The 18928-nt window shown below is 38.6% G+C and overlaps 1 protein-coding gene across 3 annotated transcripts; it reads left to right on the top strand.

The window, feature by feature from the left end:
• Positions 1–5271: 5271 nt before the first annotated feature.
• On the top strand, positions 5272–17389 carry DUT (deoxyuridine triphosphatase). Of its 3 annotated transcripts, none has more exons than XM_016163261.2 (7): positions 5272–5359; positions 6418–6556; positions 8411–8502; positions 10504–10548; positions 15460–15534; positions 15706–15776; positions 16071–17389. In XM_016163261.2, the coding sequence occupies exons 1-7, from the start codon at positions 5335–5337 to the stop codon at positions 16125–16127; spliced, it is 504 nt and encodes a 167-aa protein (XP_016018747.1). In that variant the 5' UTR covers positions 5272–5334; the 3' UTR covers positions 16128–17389. The 3 variants fall into 3 exon arrangements, with proteins under 3 accessions (XP_016018747.1, XP_016018746.2, XP_016018745.2); XM_016163260.2 differs by lacking the exon at positions 5272–5359 and adding an exon at positions 5650–5889; XM_016163259.2 differs by lacking the exon at positions 5272–5359 and adding an exon at positions 5897–6183.
• Positions 17390–18928: the final 1539 nt, after the last annotated feature.

Raw genomic sequence — 18928 nt, forward strand, 5'->3', positions numbered from 1 at the left:
AACCTCTTGTTAAAAGTGTAATGTTGAGGAAATGTTGCTACATGAAAAATGGTTAATATCTACTTTAGACTGAAGAGAATTGAGATTTGTAGCTTAGCAAGTAAAGGTTGTTTGACGGGCAGAATTGAATCACAATCAACTGAAACCACAGCAAGCCTAATTTATACATTTCTCTGCTTGGATACCCATATTTTACTGTTGTTTTGGTTTCTGTTTTTTGTTTTGTTTTGGTTTTTTATTACTCTGGAAGATAATTCAATTTGCATTGCACATATCCTCGCAGAAATTTTGAATCTATGAATATAAAAATCATGAACTTGGCCCATTTTTATTTTAATCAGTTTTCCTAATTCGGGATTAACTTCCCAAGATGTATGCAGAGATTTAGTAACAAGAGCAACAGTGTGCACATCAAAATACGGAGAGTTTCAGCAGCAATTTGAGTTATGGTAATTACTGGGTTTATTCACAGAGACATGGATAAAAAGCATAACCCTTTTGTTCTTGTCTTTTTTTTTAATTTAGAAAAATTGTGTGCTATCAACAGAAAAATTATACAACAATTAATTGTTCAATGTCATAGAAGAAATCTGGTACAACCAACATGAATGAGAAATAAAGAGATCAAAACTCTCTGAGGTAGTGTCTTCACTAAGCATCTTTTATCCTAGAGCCACCCTCAACAGAACCAAAAGGCTCTCGTGCTTTCATTCTGTTCTGAGTGATTGCTCTAACTCTAGCCTACACCCAAATCAACTCCCAGGTGGGACTCCACTCACATATCAATCTAGTATGACCCCAACATTATCTTCTGTTTCTTTTTTATTTTTTTGTCTTTGTAAACTTGGCTTTTTTTTTCCATTAAATATATTGGTGTGCCATTGGTTAATAAAATTACATAGGTTTCAAATGTACACTTCAATAATACATCATCTGTATATTGCACTGTGTGTTCACCACCCAAAGTTAAATTTCCTTTCATCACCATATATTTGACCCAGTTTACCCTTGTCTATCTGCCCCCTTCCCTCTGGTAAGCACTAACTCGTCGTCCCTGTCCATGAGTCTCTGGTTGTTTTGTTCGTTTGTTGTCTTTAGTTTTATATCCCACATATGAGTTTTCACATATGGTTCTCACCTATTTCTGTTTAACTTATTTCACTTAGATGATAATCTCCAGATATATCCATGTTGTTGCAAATGGCAGTATTTCATCTTTTCTTATGGCTGGGTACTATATTCTATTGTATGTATGTACCACATCTTCTTTATCCAATCGTCTACCGAAGGGCACTTCAGTTGTTTCTGTGTCTTGGCCATTGTGAATAATGTTGCTATGAACATTGGGGTGCATATATATTTATGTATAAATGTTTTCAAATTTTTGAGATAGATACCCAGAAGAGGGATTGCTGGGTCATATGGTAATTCTATTCTTAATATTTTGAAGAACCTCCATACTGTTTTCCACAGTAACTGTATCAATTTACATTCCCACGAGCAGTGTATGAGGGTTCCTTTTTTCCCACAACCTCTCCAACATTCATTATTACTTGTCCTGTTGATTATAGCCACTTTAACAGGTGTGAAGTGGTATCTCATTGCGGTTTTGATTTGTACTTCCCTAATAGCTAGTAAAGTTGTGCATCTTTTCACATGTCTGTTGGCCATTCAGCATCTTCTATTTTCACAATCATTTTCTACACCCTGCTCCTTGGCCCCATTTGCTCCATTCAGGAAGTGAGCCTGAGCAAGATGGAGCCCATATAGCGAAAGAGAAACAGAAAATGGTAGGTGGTCCTGGCAACGGGGAGCCCAAGGGAGAGGCACCAGTGCTCTCAGGAAAGGTGAGAAAATAAGCTCCCCCTGGGAACAATCAGGAACAGACCTGCTTTTGTAACTCTTGTTGATCCTAAACCTAGAAGCTCTCCCAAGACATCCATTATTTCATGACTTCAGGTTTTTCCTCTTAAAGATAGCAGACAGACAGATCCTTCATACGTCTTAGAATGGTTGAAATGGGTGAAATTACCTAAATGGCTAATGCTTGATCTTAACACCTTCTTTCACCTCTTCCACTCCATTCCCATACCAAATCAACTTTATGGACCATCAACCCAGCTAATAGGAAAGTCCTATTGATTGGTCAAAATATCTGTTCTAGCAGTTTATGTTAGATATAATAATGGCCTCTCAAAGACATTCACATCTTGATCAATGGAACCTGTGAATATATTACTTATATAGCAAAAGGGACTTTGCAGGTGTGGTTAAGATTACTAATCTTGAGCTAGAGAGATAATCCTGGGTTATCTGGGTGAACCCAACCTAATCACATGAGATCTTAAAGGAGGAGAACCTTTCTTATCTGTGATCAGAGAACCAGAGAGATGGCAGCAAAGAAAGACTCAACCTTCTGTTGCTGTCTTTGAAGATGGTAGATAGTGGTCACAAGGCAGGGAATGTGTTCAGCCTCCAGAAGCTGCAAAAGGCAAGGAATTGGGGTCTTTCTTAGAGCCTCTAGAAAGAATTGCGGCCTAGCCAACACCTTGATTTTAGCTAAGTGGGACCTATGTCAGATTTCTGACCTAAAGAACTATAAGGTAATAAATTTGTATTGTTTAAGCCACTAAGATGATTTGATGTGGTAATTTGTTATAGAAATGAACAGTAGAAAACTTCGTCACATCAAGCTTGGATCAGCACCACGAAAAATTTCCAATTTCTCCAGTCTCTCTAGTTAGTGTCTGGGTTATCTTGGAAACTCTTATTTCATAAACTCTTGTCAAATATCACTCTATTCATTCGACTTCCCTGTTCAAGAGCCTACAAATGAGAATTTTTTCAAACTAAGATCCTCTGACCATCAGAAGATCTGAGGTGCCTCCTCTGGACCTGCCAAAGTTCAGGCTGGAAGGTTAGTGAATATTGCTGAAGATCACTGGAAAAGATTGCTTAAAGAGACTGCTCAGGAAAATTTTCCATGGATTTAATTGCCAAACTTGTTTAACAATAGGAATATACTAAACAGTTTACAAAGTCTCACAGTATTTTCAGGTTATGATTCCCTACTGATAAAAACAGTTGGTGTGCTGGAGTAAAACCAGTTCTGCTACTTTGGCCAGAGTGGATCATACAATTAACCTCGAAAACACTGGATCATACAATTAGCCTTTGATCCAGAAACTAGTCATTTAAGATAGTTATATTATAATAATTACAAGGCCAATTTTTCAATCATATGCTCTTCAAAATAAAAGAGGAGACATGATTCGAGAGAGATCATGTGAGCCAGGAGAGACTGCAGAAGTCTAGCACTGACTTAGTTCTTGAACAGCTTTCCAGTTTAATCCATATGATCCGCCTTCCCCTAACTCTCCTCTTTGTCTACTCTTGTAATTAAAACTGTCAAATATATTAAGTTCCTTATTGCTCAAAATTTCACTTTGTTTTCTATAGTAAGTTTCAGACTTCTGATCCTATTTAACTGTTGGTGGGACACATTTTGTGACTTGCTTTAATAGTGTCCATTAGGCTTAACCAAGGAACAAGCAAATATTCTGAATGCTGCCTGGTATGCAATTATTCTTAGTAAAATTATACTACAGACTTATTGCTAAGAATGAAGGCCTTGGGTCTCCCTCTGTACTTAAGTAATGGAGTCTCTATCCGACAGTCCAGAGTACAGTGGTTTTGGTCAAGCTCCAAAAAGTGGTTAAATGTGAAAGAATTATTTCCAGCATGTCTTGACCCCAAAAGATACTCTAGAAATAAACTCCCTAAAGCAATGGTTCTTAACCAGGGGTGGTCAGCAAGAATCACTCTGGAGATTCTAGCAGCCAGTTTATAGTGAGGTTTGGACATGTGCTTTGGGCCAAGCTTTCCAGTTGATTCTCATGTGTACCCTGGCCCGTAAGCCTTCTGCTTTTATTTTCTTTACCTCCTGAAAACTCAGTGATGCTTTAAAATGAAATAACCATAGTCCTCTCTGGGCTGTAATTACAAGAATTTCATCTCCTTATACTTCTACATACATTGGCATAATTTACAGTCAGATTTGCATTATGATTATGTTAAGAGATTGGGCATTCAGTGTGTTAGTGAGAACTGTAATTCTGAGTTTGTATGTTAACTATTCTGATCCTCTTAAACTTCTGTAGAATATGGCAGTAATTTGTGAATTAGTTCAAAGCACTCTTGTAGCCCTAAATGCTTGTTTTGTTTACTATTAGCTAACTCCTTATTTATCTTTCATTTAACTTAGTGTCCATCTCATGACTTACTTATATGCTTACGATTCATGTGCTGCTCTTATGAAAGCATGTGTTTGATCTTTGTATTCTTCCCAAGAGCCTGGCAGGAACATTTTTGTGGGTATCACAAGTTATATGCTGATTTAGTGTTTTAAAATTGGGCTATGGATACTCCTAGGGGAACAATACATTCCAAGAGATATCCAGATGCGTTCTGGACCAAATGATTTTGAAAGAATGAACTTCCAAATAGTCAACACACATATGTACTTTTTACCAAAATTGATCTGCCTGTATACTAGTTTTTCTTTCCTATCTCCCTTATTTCAATTGCCCTTTTACAAAAGACAGGCATATATCTCACTCATCCTCAGCTTTACTCTAGTGCTTAATCTGTGGTAGGAAAGGGAAGATCTTGTTGCTGTAGGTATGAATTTGGGGAGTCTGCAGGGTATAGGTAATATTTAAAGCCATGGGAAGAGAGTGCAGACAGAGTATAAATCCATAACCTCATCCAGAGGAATTCCAACGTTTAAGAGGAGCCTGTAAACTGAAAAGGTGGGGCCTGTAAGGAAGGACACAGCAAGAAGTTTGAAAACTTCCCCAACAATACGTAATCTTTTTTTTCTAAAACTGCCCTCCTATAGTTTGTATTTATTTTGACAAATTGCATTACAATTCAGCTTCCAGGTTTTTTTTTTTTTTTTTTTTACCTCGGTTCCGGAGAATTTGTATCGTAGAAAATCCAATTTTAGAATTATATAGAAAGTGATTTGCTCATCCCCGCTGTAAGCAACACCAGCGTGGCCCAAGATTTTCGTTTGAATCATAGCTACCCCTTCTGTGCTGCTGTGGGGTCATCCGAACAGTGATAGGATTTCAACTGAGTTGTCACTGCCATTTATCCTTAAAAATCCTGCTCCCCTGCCCCCTTCAAGAGTAACAGGCCACCATCTTGCATACTCGGTGCTGTAGGGAAATCGAACTCGTTGCCTTGCCCACAGGGTAGGGCGTAGCGCCACCCGCACAGTTGTGCAGTTCCTTTGCTTTGAGGGCCCCGGAGATTAGAGCCTGGGAAGACATGGCCGCGGGCGGCGCCGCCCTAGGTAAGTTCAGCAGATACGCTGAACCCGGGCATTCGGGCCTCGGTGATAGTCTTTTAAAAAGGGGGCCAGAAAAATGAGAATATGAGAGAGGCAGAGGCAGCCGGGGGCGAGATTCTGGACAGAGCGCCGCTTCCTGCACAGGGCTTACGCCAGCCAGCTCCGGCATCTCATGCGGTGCTTCCGTACGCCTCTCGTCAGGAGGCAGTTACTGCTTCCGAGGTCACTTTACTGGGACACGCGTCTCTAGGGTGTAGATCCGGCGCGCGCCTGCGGGAGCGGAATAACCAACAAGCGCCTAAGCTCGGGGCAAATGATTCCCCTCTGCTGTCGCCCTGCGCTCAGCCACTTCCTTCCGTCTCCGCTTCGCTCAGCGTTCAAAGGCGCGCGCAGCGTACGGCCAAGCGTCCTGATGGCGGCGCTCTCCGGGGCACGCCCGCCCCGCGATGCCGCCCTGCGGGGCGCCGCGCTGCTGGGGGCGCCACGGCCGCAGCCCAGCGCTCGCAGACTGAGCCGAGGATGCCGCGGCGCCAGTAATGCGGGGGCCCAGGCTTCCTAAGGTGTGGGGAGGATGGGAGGCCAGCGGACTGCCCCGCCCCTGCTGGCGGGACTGGGCGGAGGCCGGCGAACTAGCAAGAACCACGCACGTCTTCTCGCTTTGTTTGGCTGGGGAAGCGGGAGGGCGCGCAATCCTAAAGCGCGAGAGCGAGTCGGTTCGGACCTTTCCGTGGGGGTGGAGGATTGGTTTTCTACTGTGTGCGGGGGACGCCACAGAAGCTGTCCTTCTGCGTTGGACCCGTGTGCTAAGTTTGGAAAGCTTAAAGAAGGTCAGTAGCTTCTAGTCTCAAATCTGCTTTCGGAGAAGTGTTTCTAGTCCCACAATTTGAATTTCGCTTCCCCTCTCAGCCAAACTGTGAGCTCGTCCAGGAGGAGTGGGCGGGGCGGGTAGTTGCTGGCGGGAAGTTTAAAACTTAGTGTGTTCTTACTGGCTGGCTCATCCTGCGCCCGCTCCTTTCTCCTACCGCTTCCCGCGCTCTTCTCTGCCATGCCCTGCTCTGAAGAGATACCCACCATCTCCCCCAGCAAGCGGGCCCGGCCTGCGGAGGACGGCGCCATACGGCTCCGCTTTGTCCGGCTCTCGGAGCACGCCACCGCCCCGACCAAGGGGTCTGCGCGGGCTGCGGGCTATGACCTATACAGGTGAGTGGCGACTGCTGGCTGCCGACGCCCCCGAGGGAGACCGACCCGGGCGATAAGGCCGCCTTCTGACTCTGCCATCCCTGCCCCCGCAGAGAAGACCCAGTTCTCGGATTTTAGAGTTCTCAGTCACGTAAACTTACATACAGGTCCTCTGCTACCGCAGCTTGAAACGGTCACTTAAAAGATTACAGGTCAAACATTTTTTTGCATATATGTAGGTTTCCGCCCTTTTTGTGCAGAAAATTTCATCTTTCCTCCAGCATAAATTCATTAGGCATTTGGGCAAAAAGTGTAGAATGGTAAATATCAATGTCTTCTGAGGCTTTGTTTTGCAACGTGCATTGTACCCTCTCCAGATGGAAGGTAGAGATTAATAAGGCCCACCTTGGCTTTAACGACCTGAACACGATGCCATGCCCAACAGGAAAGCCATGGTGGGAGCCTGTATACTGACTATGAAAATACCTAAGAAGGATTAATGAAGACTGCTTCTGCGTTAAAGGCTTAATAAAATTTCTTCACACATGCATATTTAAGTTCGATCTAAGGACTGGACATTTAAGAAAGGGTCCAAATATAAAAAGCAGGGATGTTGGTAATACTACCACCTTTTCATTTGTACACTTTTTACCTGTACTAAAATCTTTCCCATATTTTAAATTCTCACAACAATCCCGAAGTAGACATGTGTTACTTTTTACAGATGAGAGAGTTTGTAAGGGGCTGAATTGATAGCCCAAAGGCTTGAAATTAATAGGATTTTTGACCCTGAACTCAGTGCTTTTTTTACCTTTGACTACTGTACCCAATTCTTATAACCATGAAGGTAGGTGAAAAGTGACATTGGAGGTAGGGGATATTTATTATATGACTAAAACCTTAGGATATACTTTAACTCATTCCAGGTAATTCTAATGTTAGAACTACTGCTCTAAGTCATAAGTACGAGGGAAGGAGAGAAAGTGTGATGATAGTAAGGGAGAAAAGAAAAAAGAAAAGTGAGGTATGGACTTGTAGCTGAAAGGGATATAGTTCAGTCCCTTAATTTTCATGAATAAAAAGGGTGTTGTAGTTTAACTACACCATGTCTGGGCAGTGCTGTGAATCATAGGAAAGACTGATTTAAGGTACTTTAAGCATCTTCCTAATAAATGTAGGTGATTTTATACATACTGGAAAAAAAAAACCATGAAAATAACTGAGCTTTAATAAATTAGGTTTTAACTATGAAGAAATTCTGTTGAAAGTAGACACAGTGCTGCTTTTACCCGCCTTAATTAAGGTATTAAAAGTAAATTCCAGCTCTTTATTGCAAAATCTCTTAAATTTCTATTAATGAGGGGGCCACAGTAACAGCAACAATAGCATTTGCTGGGTGGACCTTAGAGAATCCGTTCCTCAGCGGTGTCCATCTCCAGGGCTGTTCACAATGGTCACCTCTCTCCTTCAGCCAGTGAAATTCATGGGCACAGCTAGTAAACTACCAAGACTAGCCGAACAGATGCAACACAGCTCTACCCCCTTTCCTTCTGTATGTTTTCCCTAATTGCTAGAGGATTGTTGTGAGAATGTGAGTTAGAACTGTGCCTCGGGCTTAGTAAGGCTTAATAAATGTTAGCTATTTATCATTTACCCTTCTTTCTTGGTTCTCTCTTCCTCTTTTCATAGTGTTACTGAAGCATACACCTTTTAAAAGTCTCTCTTTTCTGCCTCCTGCTAAGGAATTACCTCAATTTCCCAACCAAATTGTTCAGAGAATTCATTTATTTACATGTTGTCGTCTCTTTCACCTAAAAAATTCATAGAGAATTATTATATCTAAATACCAGTTATTTTCTTCTTATATCTTCCTAGTGCCTATGATTACACAGTACCACCTATGGAGAAAACACTCGTGAAAACCGACATTCAGATAGCTCTTCCTTCTGGGTGCTATGGAAGAGTAGGTAAGTTATTTAAGACATAGGTAATTATTTGTCATGCTCTTTTATCTTAGTTTCATTGGAGTATAAATAAGGGAAGGGATATTGCTCGTTCTGCATCATAAAATGAAGAAGTGGCATCTGCAATGGCAAATACAGCCATTTGAAAACTTTCATTTACATACAGGCATACCTCAGAGATATGCTGTGAGTTCACTTTCAAACCTCTGCAGTGAAGTAAATATCACAATAAAGCAAGTCATGAATTTTGGGTTCCCAGTGCATATAAATTTATGTTTACACTGAACCGTGGTCTATTAAGTGTAACAGCATTTCATTATGTTTAAAAGAATGTGCATACCTTAATTTAAAAATGTTTTATTGCTAAGAAAATGCTAACCATCTGTGCTTTAGGAAGTTGTAATCTTTTTACTGGTGGAGGGTCTTTCTGTTTGTAAAAAAAAAAAAAAAAAAAGGAGGGGCAACAACTATGAAGCACAATAAAGCAAGGTGCAATAAAAACCAGGTATGCCTGTATCTCCTTTTGTCTCTGTGTGGTCTTTTTCTGTTTAGTTAATCTTTCAAGAGGCTCACATTGGCCCAAATAACTACTCACTGTGAGAAAAACTGCAAATATAGGTGCTTTTTAACTGGTACTTTTATCAGTGTTCATGCTAACTTCCCCTTTAAGGACCAGATTACATATGAAATCAGATTTCTTTGTGAAGATGGTGATGAGAAAGGCTAATATATGTATGTAGGAAAGTAAAGACAGACATAGTGCAATGGCACATGGCATTCATCATATAAGTAAAACTAACCTCTGGCAATCCCAGTGTATATCGGGCCACTTAGCCATTTCCCCTTTGGGTTTCCCTGTATGGGGTGTTTTGGAATAAGGGATACTCTTCAATGGACTAGAAGGAAGCACTTCATAGTAGGAAGAGTTAGGGCAAAATGGAGAGCAAGTCAATAGGTTTGACTTTTCAGGAGTGAGTCTCTAGAAAGAGATTTAAAAGTTCTTTCCAGGAGCATAATTTCTGACTAACTCGAGAGTAAACATGGAGCAAATGAAACTGACCCTTCACCTGCAAGGGATGGAAAGTGGTGGCTAGACTACCACCACCTTGTTAGTCATGACTGAGAATACTTCAGCCTTAAAAGAAAATTGAGATGAGCTCTCTATCTCTTTTTGTCAGCACTGACTGCTTTTTTAGTGTATTCTGGGGGGTGGGGTGGGGAATCAGATAGTGTGAAATAAAAATGAAGGCAGTGTTTATTGACAAAGTTTTCTGATTTAAGTTATTCTGGAATAAACTTTGCTTTTTATGTTTATTTGTTAAGAATAAGAAGCATAGTAAGAATGAAAAGCATAGTGAAATTGAGTTCTTAAGGTTTAGTTTTTGGCATTTTGCTTGACTGATATTAAACCTTTTATCTTACTCCGATTCATTTATTTCATACAGGTATGTCTCTTGGCATCTGAATCATGAGTAGGAAAGAGTCTCCAATCTTAGGCTAAGCTCTGCTGCTCTTTGATTCAGTTTATGTACCACCCCTGCCTGCTGACCCTTTCTCTCTCAGCCTTCTTCCCAATTACATTGCAACATGCTCAGAACTCCCATCTTAAAACAGAAGTCCTCTTCCTCAGTTTCGTGTTCCTACCAGCTGCAGTCCTCACTTTGTGGCCAGACTTCACAGAGTAGTCTGTGGTTGTACCCACTTGATCAACTTTCATTTCATTGCAGCAGTTCACAGCTGCACCACTATAGATCCTCAATTGACTGAAGTTGTGTGCAACTGGCTTAAGTTGGCTTCAAATTAAACCTTGTCAGATTTATCTAAACTTTTCTAGTTTGGTAATACAGTATGATAAATATATTCTTTAATTCAGAACCATCTGCTGAAGCTAAGATGAATGTCAGTGTTATGAGAGATGAGAGTAACATGCTTAAATTGTGTCAATTATATCCAATATCACCCTTCCTTCTTAAAATAGTGAATTTCTCCTTTTTTGTTTTTTAGCTCCACGTTCTGGCTTGGCTGCAAAACACTTCATAGATGTAGGAGGTAATATACATGTTCTGTCTTGCCTTTTAGAAATTTCTATCTGAATAATAGACAATTAATGATATAGTTTCCAGTGCTATTTGATTATGTCTAATTTTTAAATGACCATTATGTGAAATGCGTGTTATTTTATTAATAGGCTAACTAGACACTATGTGGCAAATAGGATTTTTGCCTTGGTTTAGTGATGATTGCATTTAGTCCAAAAATGACCCTATTCTTAGAAGAATGTTTGTTGTAAGAGAAGAAAAAGCTTTCATGATTATTTAAGCAATTATATTGGCTTCAGAATATTTACTTATCTCCATAAGAGAGGCATCCATGTTTGGCAAAATATAAGAAGAATCTTTATCTAGTCAAGAGAGAACATTGTGCTTTCCTATCTACATTTCTTGGCCAGAAGTCCTCAATGGCTCATGTCTCCCAAAGTCTTCAACTCTCTCACAGGGTCCCTTTCATGAAGAAGCCCCAGTTTCCACTGCTGGCCACCCTTTTTGTAAGATATCTAACCACCCCTTAACTGTAAGGAAATTCTCACCTTTCTGATATGGCTCCCTTCAGATCTCATCACTGGGGTACAGACCCCACTGATGGGATCCCCATGTCCTGACACTTCTTTATTGTCATTGATAGAGAGCAAATGCTTCATTCGCTAACAAGACATCTTGGCCCTCTGGATAAGTGGATGTGCTAGATTCTCCACTTCATGCCATTTTTACAAAGCTACTTTTTAACATGAGAAATGAGCTCAGAGACGAGCCCAAGGTGACACGCTAAAAACTGGAATCTCCATTCACCTGATTCTAGTTTCTTTCCACTGCAGTTAAATGATGCAGATCACCCTACCCCTCTTTCAACAAGCACTGTCCTGAATTAGCTCACTGTTACTTGGACTGCAGGGCTTAAGTGTGCAGAATGAGCCTGTCCTTGGTCTCCCCATGGTATCACTAAGTGGTGCTGTGGGGCAAGACAGGAGCCCAGAAATGTTTCTTAGGGACTAAGGAGGGGGCTGAGTTTGACACAACAGTGATGGTCAGCCCATTTGAGTTGAGGATTGCCTGGGCTTAGTTAAGCTTGATTTTTCAAAAATAACTTTTATAAGGTCAAGTCTAATAATGTAGGCCTATAACTTAGGATATAAAAGACTATATTTTCTTAAAGAAATTTCAAAGACTTCTGAAAGGAACATGAGCTTTGAAGTAACAGCTAGATTTGGGTCTCAACTTTGTCACTAACTAGTTATTTAAATTTTCTAAGCTTGATTTCCACATGTGAGATGAAAATTAGTGTGCCTGCCTATAAAGGGTAGAACAATTAAATGATGTATGTAAAGCATCTAACACTGCTTGGAACGTATTGGATCCTGTAAGTTAATTTCCTGTTCCCTAGGGGATTTACAATTTTTTTTTTTTTTGATGTGGACACTTGTTTTTTCCAACTGTGTTACTAAGTTTTGCTCCATTTAAAACAACCCTCTGAAAAAAATTCATGTAAAAGAACTGGAAAGTTAGTTTTCCTGGTGGTTGGTGTGGTATTATTTATAAAATCACATTGTGGTGTGTTCTTGGATGCAGAGTATCTTAAAAATGTCTCTTAAGCACAAATTTATCATAGTTGGCCACAGTTTTTATTTCAGAAGAGAGATGTTAGAAATCCCACGCTGTAAATAAGGGTCAAAGGGAAAAGTTGAGTATGCAGGATTCTTTTCAGAATTCACATCTGGTAGGTGTGGATAGTTTTCACCCAAGGTTTCCAACAAATGACATGCCAGAGTCTTGACACAGTAAAACTTGCCCGAAGTCAGTTAATCACTCTGCCAGTTCCAATGCATGATTTTTCCAGTGATAACTTGAAAATACTTTCTGCTTTCTCATGAAGAAAAATCTCCCTGATGCTTATGTCCCTTATATAGAAAAAGAATAAGCCTTGGGTTTTCTTGAAGTTCAATCACCTTTGAGTAATAAATGAACTTGAAACTATTGGATTTTTTTATACTGCTGGCATTCATGCTAAAAAAAAAAAAAGTATTAATTGAAGGCTTCTTTTTTTTTCTGCCATACATTTTAATTGACTTCCAACAACTTAATTTTTTTTAGTTAGCTGAAGGCTTTCCCCATGTCTGTGTGCCAAGCATAAAGTCTTAGTAGATCATCTGGCGTTTCAGGGTGCAAGACATCCAATCATTTGAATATGATAGAACAATTGTACAGATTTATAGCAAAGATCTTTACAAAGAGGGAGTGTATTTGTATGGTAGAAGATAGCATAGTGTAGAAAAATAAATACTTGTAAGTCATATGAAAAAAAAATACCTAAACAGATTTTAAAAAAACCAAACAATATAGAAGTCAAAAAACCCCCATCACAATAGAGAATAGGACATGCAAGTGTGCAACAAACATACAAGGGAAGAAAGTCCAGCCTAGTCATCAGGGAAATGCAAAGTAACACCATGAGATACCATGTTTTACTCATCAAATGGACTAGAATTAAAGAGATTGCTACTATCTGGTACTGTAAGAACTTTGGAAAAGGGCATTCTCAAATATCTCTGATAAAAGTTTGAATTGCTATACCTTTTTTGCAAATTGTCTAGTAATGTCTATTAAAATTTATAATGTACACACCCTTTGACCCTGGAAAGTGCTTTTTTGGAAACTTTGATAAGGGTAAAAAGCACTAATACACAAGGACATATGTAAAGGAGGGCTGCTTTGTTTGTTATAGTAAAAATGTGAAAGCAACCTGAATTTGTGATAATATATAAGAGATACATAAATAATGATATTTTATTTCCATATCTTGGGTCTAAAAAAATAAGACATTAATCTCAAAGGATGCCTATATTTTAAGTGGAAAAAAGGAAAATAATATTTAAAATATATTATTGTAATATTGGCTACTCGAGGGAGGATAGGGGAATATTATTAGTTTTTACCATAAAAATGTTTATACTATTTGGGTAATTTAAAAATGTTCTGATAATGTAGAGAACAAAAGAGTTCAGAAAAAGTCAGTCCACATTGTCTTTATCTAACGCAGTTTAGATAAATGAGTAGTAACTAGCCTGTACTCCAAGCCTTGTGGCGTGGAGATAGAGATTCCATGGCCTTTCTGTGGACTTCTGCTCCGGCATGAGTAACATGTTCTATTGAGGGTTTTCTTCATTAAATCTGATCTACATTGTTCCTGCAGCGAAAACTTTCTGCATGTAGGTAATATAAAAAAGAGCTGATCCCATCTTTATCAGTTCTGTCTGTAAATATTAAGGACTAAGTTAACAGTCCACTGGCAGTGGAAAAGGAAACCAGACTTCAGTATTCTTTGAATTAGTCAAAGTTTCATTGCTCTACAACTAGAAAGGAACAGACTGTTTCCTTCAGTCTGGACATGATACGAACCACCTTTGCTGCCTTTCAGCCTTTTTTGTACTCACCTTTCGCATTTCATTTATCTTTCATTTAAACTTAAAAGTTTTGTGTCGGGCACCTTTTAAGAAGTGCTTGAATCCAATTTCACTTACCCCTAGTAACTCATTCATAACGCATAGAGTTCATTTAAACTTCTGTAATCCGCTGGAAAAATCTAAAATGTTGTTTTTTCTGAGTATTTTTCCTATGGTGGGACTTTTTTTTTTTTAATTTGCTTTTTTTTGAAGGGACTGTTTACCCTTGTTCTAAAAATAAAATTTTTTTCAGCTGACCTTCAAAGAATGAGTCTCGCCAACCAGCATTAGTACCCATTGAGCTAAATTCCTGATTATTTTATTTCCTTTTTCCCTTGATAAGAGGTTTTTGTTGTTTCTTTTAGGAAGTGGGTATTAATAAGATGTTACATGAAATTACATCTATTTAGGTTCACATGAATTCTATCCATTTTACAAACTGAGGGAAATGTATTAAAGGAAATTGGCAGTGGGAGGTGGAAGTGATTGCTAGTAGGTAGGGGGTTTCTTTTTGGGGTGATGAAATGTTCTAAAATTGATTATGGTAATGGTTATACAAGTCTGAATACAGTAAAAAAAAGTCGAATTGTGAATTGTCTCAATATTTAAAAAAATGAAACGAGAAGGCCTGATGTACCTGTATCATCTATACTTTGTGTTTATGAAAATGTTTTAAATTCTTGGTCCTAATAACTGATAAATGAACCTCTCTGGGCTAAGGCTGGGCCGTGGCTTAAGTTTCTCTCCTGCAAAGATTTGCTGCCCTGTGTTTATAGTCTCCAAATAGGTACCAATTACACAACAATTCTGTGTAAAATTATACTCACTGTTAAGCTTCTGTGCTGATGTCTTCTTCATGCTCTAAGAAGGTGTGGTGGCTCAATTTAAAAGCAGACGAATACTGAACTGCAAAGTTCAGGTCCATTTTTGTTATAAAAATAAAAAGTTCTGATATTTGCTAGACTGCTGCCTAACAGTGTTAGCACTGACTTATTCCTCTGCATATCTTCAGGCTCTTTGACATTTTTATTTATGACTCAGTCATATTTCAATCTAGTTATTAGTGGGAAGCTGCTACTAGGAAAAGCCTTTAAAACCCAATTCGTAATTTTCTCCTAGTCTTCTTGGCAGCTGTGCAGCAGGTGGAGAGAGTCAGTTTGGAGAGAGCCATTCAGGACAACTTGTCCAATCTGCTAAGTGCCCTGCTCCCTGTTTAGAGTAGGAAATGATCACCATTTGTAAGGGTGACAGGTAGGAAAATTCGGAATATTTTCTAAATTCTTTTTAGTTGCATTTTAGTAGTATCATTCCTTATTTTTGAGGCTTCGCATAGTACCAGAGCAAGATTCACTTGTTCAGTTGTGAGGATAAAAATCTCAGCTACATAAGAATGATTTTGAGGTCATCATATACCCTCGGTGTTTTGGTAGCATAAACCAAGCTAATGATATTTTTCTTTTCTCTAGCTGGTGTCATAGATGAAGATTATAGAGGAGATATTGGTGTTATACTCTTTAATTTTGGCAAAGAAAAGTTTGAAGGTACGTTAAACATAGAGTCATAAAAGCAGTGAGTTTTCTGAGTTTTGTGTGTCTAACACAGTGCTAACTAATTCTCATTGTACAAGGCAGGTTGTAGAGAATGCATTCATAAATATCAGTCATAAACTATCAGTAATAAACATAAAAACTGTTTTGTTTTTTCCTTCGAAGTTAAAAAGGGTGACCGAATTGCACAGCTCATTTGTGAACGGATTTTTTATCCAGAAATAGAAGAAGTTCAAGTAAGTATCATAAAAACTGAGTAGGAAATGCATAATATAACATCTTCAGTGAAGGAAAAATAAAATTTTGAGGATTTAATATGGTATTTCTAAGTAAATAGTAGCATATATGACTAGTCGTGTTTTAAACAAAATTAAAACTTCAGTTTTAGAATTTTTTGAAATGATTTTCATAGCTGTCATGTAGCATTACTTTGGATGACTATTCATTTAAATATACTGTGAATTCTATTTCCTTAGCTTTTTGAAAATTATCCAATAACTATATGGCTTACCACTTTTATGTCTTTTCAGGTGTTAGATGACACCGAAAGGGGTTCAGGAGGTTTTGGTTCCACTGGAATGAATTAAAAGTTATGCCAAGAACAGAAAATGAGGAAACATTTTTTTTTTTTCTTAAAAAATAAAGAGTTTTTGTTTAGTGTTGGTGTTTTGTACTTCTGTAAACTTTAATAGCTGTAGCTTCTAAAAAAATCTGGTTCTCATGAGAAGAAAGGTTACTCTGTTGGGATCTCAAAACTTCTGTGTTTTTCTACATTTTATTGTTTTATAGGTCTGCATGGTAACCTAATACAAATAATTTTTCAGTCAAATGTACATCAGTTGCAAGTCCCCTTCCCAAAACTGTATTTACTTCACTAAATGCTACCTCTTCAACAATTTGTCTTTCAGTTGCTTTATAAATCAAGCAAAGCCTTTCAATCAATAAATTTGAATTCTTTCACAGATATAAATTATTACATAAACTGAACTAAAAGATAATAACAAGAAGTTAAAGTTCTTTGTTCTCTTTGGTTTAAAAATAGTTTTTAAAAATAAGATTTCTTTGTGAGGTAGGAAGAAGAGAATCCTCAGTTTATTTTAGGTTTTTTTAAAATCATACTTTTGATAGACCCTAGATTGAGTATAGTATGTTTGTGAAAGAATATACAACATGGAAATTTCCAGTTGGTTTGTTCCTCTGAATTTCATTCCATCAAATAAAATTGTATAAGTTGTAATTATATATGAGTTTCTCTCACTAAATTAGCAATAATAGCCTTAGTCAAGAAAAATATGCAATTTAATTAGGATAAAATAGGCGTAGTGATGTATGCGTAGACCACTAGGTTTGTCCATTCCACATACTTTTGAGTAAATATGTTTAAGCAGTATTTCACTACAGATAGGGGCTGATTTTATGGATTAGTTTGTAGGTGTGCTTTCCTTTATTCCTCAGACCCTTTTGCACCAGAGTGTCACTGGCTTTGTCAGTCAAATGCACTAACTAGTGTGGGACTCACACGGCATTGTTTTTGTGAGTGTGGGTCATAACAGTGCTTTTGGAACTGGACACTCTTTGTCACTCAGCTCCTGGAAGCATGGGCTATAGTTTATTTCTTTTGATTCTCTAGGCCATTTAATACCCTGCATTGTAGTAGTTTCCATCTGAAGATCATAATTCATTGGATATGAAATAAACTAAGTGTGTCATACATAACTAGCATTTTAAAAAATTGAGTAGAAAAACTACGTCAGATGATTAAATGTGAAGATTGTTTGAATTGTATATGCTGGTTCATGGTATAGATTATTTCTGCAGTTCAATAAAATTTAAATTCTTTCTTGCTAAACTAGATTCTGTTTTCTGAACCTTGACTATATATAGTAACTTTAGTAAGAACAAGTGTGATGTGGACTACCAAGAGATACAGTCTTAGTTGATTAATGTTCCTTGCTTGACTGAAAGTCCTCTGTATTAAGCACTTGTACAAACTGCTTGTTTTCTCATTGCATACCTGTGGGCAAGTAGATATAACGCTTTACAGATGACAAAAATGGGCTCAGAGACATTTAGTAATTTAATATTTCAGCTAATATCTGTTAAAGCTTGGGTCCTATTGCTTCAAAACCCATGTTTCTAGAAAAGATGGTTAATGAAAGTCCTCTAGTTCATACTTGGTATGTGTTTCCATCTGGGCACATAAAGGAAGATGCTCAGATCTGAAGCTACTCTAGAAGTTAATATTGAGGATAGATGAAAGGCCTAAGGGTTTTGTTTCTTGGAGGAGTGTATGTGCTGCAGATAGGAAGGGGGTGGGGAGAAGGTTTAGGAGAATGTCCCTGGGATATAATAGATGTTCTTATATCTTAAAGACTAGGAGAATTAGGCTTGTCGAATAATGACCTCATGTTTTCTGTAAGACAGTAGTAAATATATACTAGTCTGCCTCTGGTTCCTGGCATAGAGCTGCTAAAACCTTTGTAATTTCCTAAGTGATAATGGAGCATTTCTTATTGTATTGGTCCTTGACCTCTGTTCCCGACCAAGAGCTGAAACCCTTGCAATTTTCTGGGTGATAGGAGTGTCATTTGTTCTTATGTGACTCTGGGTGGGCTCCTGGATGAAAGTTAATCACTAGAACCACCATGATTAGAAGTTTAGAATTTTCAGCCTTGCACCACAATATTGGGAGAAGGGCTGGAAACAGTTAATGATTGATCTTCCTGTGATGAAGCCTCCATAAACGATTGGGAGAGTTGGGTTGGTGAGCACATGGAGGTGCGAGAAGAGTGGTGCTCTGCACTCCTTCCCACATGCCTTGTCCTCATCTCTTCCATCTGGCGTTCATCTGTGTCCTTTATTATGTCCTTTAATAAACCAACAAACCTAAGTCTCCCTTAGTTCTGTGAGCTACTAGCACATTAATCTAACCCAAGTATGGGGCTTTTGGAACCTGGTTGGTCAGAAGCACTTGGGCTTGTGATTGGTTTCTGAAGTGAGTGTGGGTGGGATGAGGAGAGCCATCTTATGGCACTGAGCCCTTAACCTGTGGCATCTGACAGTATCTTCACATAGTGTCAGAATTGAGTTAAACCGTAGGATACCCAGCTGGCATTGCAGAATTGCTTGGTGTGGGGAAAAGCCTCCACACATCGGTAACCAGAAGTGAAATGTTTTATGTAAATAGTAAAGGAGACTCAGGGAAGAAAGATGTAGTAGGGAGAAACTATGTTTTTCCTTAACATAGGAAGGGCAAAAAGGCTAGTTGAGTTTTTCCTTTACAGTGGCATAAAGCTGATTTGTGGAACATCCCTAAAACAGCAAATTTAATGAAAAAAGCAAAAACCGCCATAAGGAAGAGTATGATACAGGCTGCTGGGCTGGAATT

The sequence above is a fragment of the Rousettus aegyptiacus genome, unplaced genomic scaffold (genome assembly GCF_014176215.1).
Source record: "Rousettus aegyptiacus isolate mRouAeg1 unplaced genomic scaffold, mRouAeg1.p scaffold_m13_p_3, whole genome shotgun sequence".
Taxonomy (NCBI): domain Eukaryota; kingdom Metazoa; phylum Chordata; class Mammalia; order Chiroptera; family Pteropodidae; genus Rousettus; species Rousettus aegyptiacus.